Raw genomic sequence first — 10510 nt, 5'->3', positions numbered from 1 at the left:
CGATTGTGGTTGCAGATTTGATTTAATAAAATTATCCATTCCCATTCAAAAAAAAATATTAATGTAATTTAATTAAGGGAGGCCGAAACTATTTACGCTTAATAAAGGTTATAGATTATATAAGATATGGCTACAATGTGGAGAAGTTACATATTTTAGTTTTTTGATATTAAAATTTTATATTGAAAATAATTATAGTATATTTTTTTAGAAAATAGAATAAAAGGAGAATTCGGAAAAAAGATCGACTCATATTCTCTCCATTATAGTATATATGATATTAAAATAAATTTGTATTTTTGAATATAAATTACACTTCTCGAAAAAAAAAATGAAATATGCTGTATATTACACAATATCATATTATACTAGCAGCACCAAGTTTAATCCCAGGTAGGATTCTTACATGATTTGGCATACCTTGCATAATTACAGATGTCAATTCTATTTGTAGGTGTGAAAATAAATTGATTTTTTTCAGTCACTACAAGAGCAATATAAGCATACATTCCTGATTGTTACCCAATAAATTAATTTAACACAATGTGAATTGTTAAAATTGAATTGTAAAATGGGGCATAAAGATCTCTGGTTTCACAAGATGGGCATCCGGATTCCGGTTATATCATCCCTGTCAAAAGAAAAAAGAAAAAAAAAACCATTACTTGGGAATAAGAAAAAAATTAAAGGATAGATGTAACCAATTACAGCATAGGTAATAATTTTAATAGAAAGTTAAATGGTAGACTATATGCTATGCTCCTAAAAGGTTCATCATCTTTTCTTTGAGACCTATTACTCAATTTTAGATTTGCTCCACTGCTTTGTGGCTATTTAATTTTAATTTTGTTAAAAGATCTATGAATACTGTAGTCAATGAAGAATTTCTAAATTTAAGGGAGGCACCCCAAGTTGCGGCTGCCAAGTTTAGATTTTGAAAATATTAACAGAAGAATAGATGAAAGCATTATTATACTCTGGTAGAAGGTAATGGAACACAAACCTGCTGCTTCTTCTTCTTTGGCCTCCTCTTTCTTCGAGGTTTGTAAGCATCTGAGTTGGAGCTTAAATTGCTTCCTTGAGTTGTTCCAGAGTTTGAGGATCCCCTAGACTTGAAGGAGGACCCGCTTAGGCTATTTGAAGTAGCAGTGGATGTAGAAACGTCACCCCTATGTGTAGAGAAATTTCTGCTAGAAGAAGGAGCAAATTTTGACTTGCCACGAACTTCGTTTGAGAAAGACTTAGTCGATGGTCGTGGAGGAGGCATTAAGGCTCTTGCGGAGATATGTCTCTACATAAACAGATTGGTGAAAAAAATTAAACACAATTGCCATGTCTCGTCGTAGATTTAGGTACAAAAACTGCAGAACAAAATCAATATTAATGAGAAACCTGATAATTTCTTTCATCGCTAGACACACCAGACGCAGATGCTGCTTTTCCAGAAGCACTAGAAGCCTTTCTTTCATCACTAGACATGCCAGATGCAGATGCAGATGCTGCTTTTCCGGAAGCACTAGAAGCCTGCTCCCTGCAAACACATTTAAAAGATGCAGCTTTTTGTTATAAACAAGTTCCTGTCATCCATTTATAACTTAAAACTACATCATTTAGATAGATTCAGGCATTTTAAATACTACAAATGAGCTTGTTTTACATAAATCAACTACCTACATATTCCGAGTCATTAAAGTGTTCAGAACAATACTTTCCAGTGTAATAAACTTTAACACGAAAGGATGGCAAAAGAATTTAGAAAAAGCTAAACAGTTTAATGTAAGTTGCAATGATTTAAATTTATCACAAAATAATATTATAATACCAAAAACAAATCTTGAAAATAGTTTCCGCATACATGATGCATCAACTTTCTTTTCACCATGTTGAACTTTTGAGAATGGTGAAATTTAGAAAATGAAAATGAAAACTGAATATGGTACTCATGTCGATGGGTGAATACAACCCTACAAATCCTAACAACCCAAAATTCTGAAAAATATCATCATTCGCAAATATAAATAAATACCTTGTACTTTTATCTGTCCATTCATCATCTGCATCTGCTTCGTCACTAGAGCTTCCAGCTAGAAAGAAATCATCTTCACTCATATCCAATAGCCCATCATCCTCGCTCCCAGTTTCTGTTAAGATTTGACAAAAAAAAACAATTTTACAAGTAAAATATACTATATTGTAAACTAAAAAAAAAAGCTGATAATGTACAGCCAAAATGAAAATGCATGAACAAGAAAAATGTAGCACTCTTCTCAGTCCACACATCCAAAGTGAAAATGAGTGAACAAGAAAAATGTAGCACTCTTCGCAGTCAACACTGACGTCAAACAAAGTTTTATCAAGCATTTAGAAATGAAGAGTATTGCAGTCCTACCTCCAAAAAAAAAAATCATCTCACCACATAAGTTGAATAGGAGGCAGTAATACCTCCTCCAAGATGCATTTTTTTTTTTGGAAACAAATCTGCTTTATATTAATTAATCGAAAAATACAAGGGTACGCATGGGCAATCCACATAAATCACCAACAGGTGATACAAATAAGATGAAAACTAAAAGCAGGATCCTAGATGATACCCTAAAGAACATCGAGCACTAAATAAAACAAATCCATAATGCATCGTGAAACATTCCTTTCAATATAGTTAATACCTCAAGTACTACCTTACCCCCACATTGGATGAATTACCTTACCGCCCACATTGGATGAATCACACAGAACGTCCAAAAACTAGAGAAAAATAACATTGTTTCATCATGTCATACAAAAGATGGAGCCAGAGTAAAAGTAAGTACCTTCTAAATCCTTTCCACTAGCTGCAGCAGCAACTAAATTGGCTTTAATTAGCTCACGCAGCCTATTTCTTTTAGCAATCAGTTCTGTGTCATCACTTCCAATAAACAGTGCGACATACTTCTCAGTCTTTGGAAAGAACTGCCACAACCAACAAAATCATTAGCTGGATAGATAATCAATAACATTAGGCACTCACAGCTTTTCGAGAAGTGTTCAAATTCTCAAGTCCAGTAGAAGCTCATTCAATGTTCTTAAAAAGACCTTGTTCATTCAATATTCAATACAAAAAATACAATCTAGTTTAAAATATGCAAATAGCTTACCCGAACATATTCAAGATCTTCTTTCAATTTAGAAAGCTGCTCAGCAGTTTCTGCATCTTGTGCTTGACCAGATGAAGCACGTTGGAGTTTCTCTAAACGCCTTATTCTTCTTTCTATCTTTCTTCTCTCTGAACAATACAGATACATTTTACTATAAATCAAGTAGAAGAAAAACCTCCCCGCTACCCCTTAAAGCAATAAGTTACATAGCATATGCAACAAAATGCAATCATAAATTAACAGTAAAGACACTAAGCTATCAATTATTACCAAAAAACTTTATTTTCCTGTCCCTCAAGAATATTTTTCGTTCAATAGCAAGGCGAGAATGAATTTCCTGTTGTTTTCTGAGCCCTTCTAACTTCTTTTGCTGAGCTTCCCTAACTTCCACCGGAAGATCCTTTTCAAAGAAAACCCAAAAAGAACAAAACAAAACAAAAAATAAATAATAAAACACTTAAGAAATGAAGCATACAGTAGCATGGTTGATGACATCAATAGAGCCATCAATACAAAACCAGACTTGCAAACTTATCCCCTCAACCAATGATTCATTGCATTCAATCACACAAAAACACCAAGAAAATCAAAATGGACAATAGAGGCAAAGGGAACAACACTTCCCTTATTATCGTGCCCATAACGAATCAGTAAAACAGGACCTAAATTCCAAATCACTATAACAACAGAAACCAGTAATACATAACTATATATAATCAGAACCATTACTCAAATGCATAAAATACAATAACAGCTCTAATGTCTTTAAACCCTTGTGCGTACAAGCTAACCCTAGCCACAAAAAAACGTCATTGAATGAAACCAGACAAGAGAGAGCTACAATATGAATATATATTATATACGAGTAAATAATAAGTAAAACATACCTTACGAAGCATGCGCTCAACGGAGCGAATCTGGTTCTTGAGAGAGACGGGCTTAGGTTTCTTTTTCTCAGCGGCCAAAGACTTGGATCGACGCCCCGGGGGTTTGGCCCTGCGGTTGGCGTAGCCTCCATGAGCCATGGTTTACCCAAAATCGCTAAAGATTTTGGAAACTAGAGACTCAGAGTCGTTATATATAGCTGTGAATATGTATAGATGAAGGCGTAATTGGTGTGAAGTGAAAAGGAGGGTTTGGAGTGTTTAAAACATAAAACCCCAACAACAGAAACGGCTATGGCTTCCTCTTCTTCTTCTTACTCTTTTCTCTCTCTCTCTCTCTTCACTATTTTTTATTATTTCTTCCTTTCTGTCTTCGACCCTAATTCTTGCCACATAAGATTTCAATTCGTACTTTTATTAAATAAGATTTTACTTTCTTCAAAAAAAAAAATTGGATGTCCAAATCTTTTATTTATTACCATTAATTGTAATCAACATTCATCTTTTTGTTAGTTTCCCTTTTTCTTAGTTTCTTAATATCTCACTCTTGTATTTGTATAAATAGGGGTTCACCCCATTGGAATAAACAACTTAGAAATTCTCATTCACTTTCTCTTTCTCTCTTCATCTTCTTCTTCTTTCTTCTCATCTACTTTATATTATATTATATTATTTTATAACACGTTATCAGCACGAGTCTCTGCCCAAGCTTCAAGCATGAATCTCTGCCTAAGACCCAATGTAAGTATTTTGTTAAAATTCTTGAATTGTTTCAAAGTCACGATACACTAAATATATATTTATATATATACTTATCTGACTGAAACAATGTCAAGAATCCTTTATTTTTTTTTCTTTTTATCTATATATATCTATATATTATATATGTATGTATATGTTTTTATATATTTATTATTAATTCATATATATATATACATATTATGTTCTTATCATTCATAATATTTACAATATATGTTTGCCTATGATATGATAAAGAAAATCTATAGAAATTATACATATATCCTGAAGATTATGTATCCTCGATAAAATATTGCATATATCTTAAAGATTATGCATCATCGATAAAATATTGCATATATCCTGAAGATTATGCATCCTCGATAAAATATTGCATATATCCTGATGATTATGCGTCCTCAATAAAATCTTGCATATATCATGAAGATTATGCAAACGTAATATCCATTATATAGTTGATGGATATATAATGAAAGAGATGAATACATATTTATATATATGTTCTTGTATTCTTTGAGGACAATGAAAAGTAATTTAATATCGATATAGATTTTGACAAACATTTCCAGAAGTAAATGTTTTATATTTGTCAAAAAAAAAATGATTGTATTTATGTGAATACAACTAAAGAATCATTAAAAATGATTATTATTGATGCAATTTTATAGTGGGTTTTGAATACCTAAAAAGAATATTAAGAAAATTACATTGAAACATCAAAGTATAAGAATAACAGTGAGCATGACTAATGTTATTTAAATACATGAGACATGTATTTATTGTTCATCATTCCCTGCAGAGAATGATACGAATTGAAGTCAACTACTTTTAAAGATTGTTTGTATTAGTCATGTTATTATACACTGTTATTACTTGCAATGTTGAATGCATGTGACATATATTAAAGATCAAATTTTGCATACATCTTGGAGATTATGCAAAAATTGTATTCATATATTCTTTGAAATATTGTTAAAGAAATTGCTGAGTAATTTCTTTTTATATATGAACAAGTAATAAATTTTTAAGAAATTTATAATAATGTTCTACTTGTTCAACGTCATTCCCCGAAGTGAATGTAATAATTTTAAATAATCAATGGCATTGTTTGCTACTCAAATATTTCCAGAAGAAATTGGAAACAACCAAAAGATGAAATACCACACACAATCAAAGTGCATAAAATCTATATATCATGTGTGGGATTGAATAATAGTAGTCGCGTACTTGTAGTACGGACACACTTATAATCAAGATAAAAGTATATTTGATTATTGAATAAGTGTGAATTGTACAAATTGATTGTACATTTAGAATATTTAAATATCATTCCCTGAAGAGAATGAATAGACATGAAATTCTATTTCAAAGAATATAAATTTCACATATATTGGTAATGCCAGAAGCAAATTAATATAGGCATATTTTATTATTTCTTGAAATCAATAGTTTCAAACTATTGTTAGTACAGGATATGTATATATATAGTTACTATATAATTCACTTTGCATATTCCCAAAAGTGGATATATAATTTACTAATATTTGATAGTGATCTAATATAATCAAAGTGATAAAAAATCACAAAATGATTATTTGAAAAGCTTCCTGAAGAAGTACTCTTACATACAATTGCTACTTGGAGTAGTAAAATATCTTTGTATATACCTAGATGTATAACTTTTATCTAGTTATGAAAGTAATAAGAAATAACTTATTATATGTACTGGTTGTACATTGAAATATATAATATATCAAGTCATGATAATTAGACTGATGAATAGTCTATTAATAAATTAGACGACTTGTTAAAAAGATACCAGGAAAAATGAATGATATATTATAGTTATATCTATTTGACCATTATAATAACATGATGAAGTTGTCATGTATCTTTTATATTATACACATCATTGAATTGATGATAGTGATTCCTGAAGAAATATAAAGTTTGATAAACATAATAGTGACTCCTGAAGAGTGTATATATTTTGGAGAATAATATAATTATATTATTCGTGTATATAAAAATGAAACTTGTAATGATTATGTTGTAATGAATTTACATTACCTTTTGAAAGTTTCATTGAAATACAAATTATAGTGAACTTGAAGTTCATGAATTGAATTTTTTGACATGATCAATCATATGCAATAAATTGTCAAAAAATTTGACTAAATTTTGTTGAAGAACCAGAAGATTCTTCTCATTGTTAATTTATAAGGCTCAAAAGAAGAATGTGCATATATTTGCACATATAAAATATTTAAATTATATTTCTTTAACAATCTTGAGCCATTGTTAGATTTTTATTGCATAGTTTCTTATCGATGTGATAAGATTATATGATAATGCATTTACAAAATGTGTAAATTTATGTATTTCTAATTATACACGTATGACTCATTCTTAGAAATGAATTAAGTTCATAAGGATTGAACTTAAAACTGAAGTTTATTGAACCTGAAGTTCAATGTCATATAGTATATATGAGTTTAAACAAATATTGATTCATTGTGATATACTGAAATCCCTACAGGTATATTAATATTATTAGACATCACAATTTCTTAAAATTCTCTCGATCAGGGGGAGAGAAGCAGTTGGGATCGATGATAATTTTTGAAAAATGATCCTTGCACAAAGTATAAGAACGATATAGTTTAAAATGATATATACCAACTGCAAATCAATATTACTCAAAGTTGAGATAGAATGAGTTGAAAACGCCTGAAGCGTAAATGAACAATATAGAAATTATTAGTAAATGTTCATTTGATTTGCCCTGAAGTTGTTAAATCTAGAGGTACTCATGGAGATATCTTAATGTTATAAAGTATTAAAATGATAACCGTGATGAAAACGGTACTTGAAGAGACTCCCAAGAGAAGTTAGACATAACACATTTGATCATAATTGAATCCCTGAAGTGATTCTATATAGGTACCTATAAATGATAAACATATTTGAAAATATGTAATTTAAAGAGATCTCTATAAGTTATGTCAATATGGGAGGAAATTATCATATACTGAAATTTTTGTCGACAATAGAAGTTGAATGTTTGCATATGCAATAAACTAACATGAGATAGCAAGGATCATGGTATTAGATTTGTCGAGAATCATCGACATATATTTTGTTTTTGGCCAAAATATTATGACGCAATCCAGGCTAATTTACTCACATAAAGTGAAGTAAGACCTGTAGGGTGTGCAAATAAATATTTCTAATGAGAAATTTGCATATATGTATTTGTACATAATGAATTGTTGTACAAAGTTTGCATAGACATGAGATTGATTGAAGTAAGGCTTAAATATTGAGAAAATATAATCATTATTTTATTATAGTCTGGAATATATTTTATGAGGATTTATAAGCGTCACATAAATGTTGCAACAAAAGGTTATTCATTTGGAGCTCCTAATATAGTGAGAATTTGAAATAAGCCTTATCTAAAAATTCTAGAAGAATTTAATACATGTCTTAAGTGATATAAATTCTAAGTCGCGCGCACTATATGACAAAGATCTTTGTATGAAATAAAGACATGTAAGTAAATTATTGTTTGAAAAATACGTATGGTTGTCTATGCAGTATAAATACGTAAATTATACGTTGTGATAGACTCTTGAAGAGTTTTTGATTAATTGCAAAACAAACTTTTATTTCTTTTGTATATCGAGAAATATTAAATGTATAAAGTTTGTTCATTAGTATTGAAGTCCTGAAGTACTTCATATGTATCAAAAATTATAGATATATGATCATTTGATATGGAAATTAAGATCATACAACAAGATGGAACAAATACGTGGTCTTGGAGTACCATTATTGTCACAAATGAAAATTTATAGTACCATTAATGTGTTATGTTCATATCTACTTGAAATTTTAAATTTTAGTATGAACAAAGTTGTGTACACACATGAATGATACAATTAGTTGGATAAAGACTAATGTTCCACGAACCCCTCATCTATAATTTAGAAGTCCATACATACTCTGAAAGAGTTATAGAAAATATATGATCAAAGATATATATGGTGATATTTTAAAAGTGATAACAATAATCTTATGAGATTTATTATCACCAAAAGAATTATGGATCTTATGTGCATGAGGGGGAGACATATTCATGTTGCACTCTTTTTCCCTTAGCTCAGGTTTTGTCCCACTGGGTTTTCCTGGCAAGGTTTTTAACGAGGCAACTTACAAATAATTATGAATATGAAATATACATTGTACTCTTTTTTCCTAGCTCAGATTTTGTCCCACTGGGTTTTTCTGGCAAGGTTTTTAACGAGGCAGTTATAAATCATGTTAACATACTTGCATTTTATGAAGCAAGTAGAGAATGTGTGTGAGTTAGATCATTGACATAGCATATTTGGGAAACATATGAATTGCACTCAATAAAGAATTATCAACCCAAGCAATTCTCTATGGATAATACTGCTTGCATCGCTCAACTAAAAGGAGGGTACATTAAAGGAGATAGAGTTAGAACACATTTCACGAAATTCTTCTTTATACGCTTCAAGAAAATACATATTGGTGTTCAACATATTTAATCAAGTGTCAATCTTGTAAACTTATTCACAAAGTTATTACCAACATCAACATTTGAGAAGACGGCAGATAAGATCGAAATTCGTCGATTAGAAGATCTCCACAAATGCCTAAATGAGGGGGAGTTAGTTTACACTATACTCTTTTTCCTTTGATCAAGTTTTCAGCAAGATTTTTAATAAGGCAGTTATTATGGACATCCAAGGGGGAGTGTTATAAATATTAATAATTATGTGGATGTCCAAATCTTTTATTTATTACCATTAATTGTAATCAACATTCATCTTTTTCTTAGTTTCCCTTTTTCTTAGTTTCTTAATATCTCACTCTTGTATTTGTATAAATAGGGGTTCACCCCATTGGAATAAACAACTTAGAAATTCTCATTCACTTTCTCTTTCTCTCTTCATCTTCTTCTTCTTTCTTCTCATCTACTTTATATTATATTATATTATTTTATAACAATTCTACTGTTTTATACAATTTTGCTTACTTGAGATATTGCCATATTACTCAACCATCGATTTGTTACATTTAATCACTACAAACCAATAACATATTAAATTAGGAAATAATTCGAGTTTCGCGTGCGGTGATGGACTCAGAATTTTTAATCTGTGGGGGCTTAATTGTTATAAAAATATTTATTATTTACTTTACATTAAAATTATAATTATTTTGTGGGGGCTTTTTACTATTTTGTTGTATAATTATTTAACTAAATAGAAGATATTTAATTATTAGTGTGTCCGTCACTACGTACGGTTGTATTTTATTTAATGTATTTTATTTCATGATAATTAAGTTATAAAATTATATCAAATTTTAAATTTTAATATTTTTAATAGTGAGTACCTATTTAAAATTTTATTTTTTAACTCTTAATAACATGAAAATAAATTAATATTTTAGAGTCTTAATTTTTCTAATTATTTTGAACTCAATAAATTATAATTATTGGGAATTATACTAATTAAAATATAACACTAACGTTTTTTTCGCGAGCTCTCTGCTAGGGCTCGGGGTGTGGGGTTTGGCCATTCTATTTCCCTCGGCAACGAAGGGATTCCGGTGATCGGACTGGTGTGTACTCGCCATTGCTATGGAAGAACTGCTAGCTAAAACCAATCAACTTCATGTCTCGGATGAAGAAGAATG

General features: G+C 30.0%; 1 protein-coding gene across 1 annotated transcript; it reads right to left on the bottom strand.

Annotated features, from left to right (window-relative positions):
* Positions 1-296: 296 nt before the first annotated feature.
* LOC115722941 (rRNA-processing protein EFG1) lies at positions 297-4469 on the bottom strand. The gene is made up of 8 exons (XM_030652328.2): positions 4022-4469; positions 3405-3534; positions 3135-3262; positions 2811-2949; positions 2027-2141; positions 1393-1531; positions 1004-1291; positions 297-631 (listed from the first exon to the last, which is right to left on the bottom strand). The coding sequence occupies exons 1-8, from the start codon at positions 4157-4159 to the stop codon at positions 626-628; spliced, it is 1083 nt and encodes a 360-aa protein (XP_030508188.2). The 5' UTR covers positions 4160-4469; the 3' UTR covers positions 297-625.
* Positions 4470-10510: the final 6041 nt, after the last annotated feature.

The sequence above is a fragment of the Cannabis sativa genome, chromosome 9 (assembly GCF_029168945.1).
Source record: "Cannabis sativa cultivar Pink pepper isolate KNU-18-1 chromosome 9, ASM2916894v1, whole genome shotgun sequence".
NCBI lineage: Eukaryota > Viridiplantae > Streptophyta > Magnoliopsida > Rosales > Cannabaceae > Cannabis > Cannabis sativa.
The sequence above is the reverse complement of the archived record's forward strand: the minus strand, read 5'-3'. Positions and strand labels throughout refer to the sequence as shown.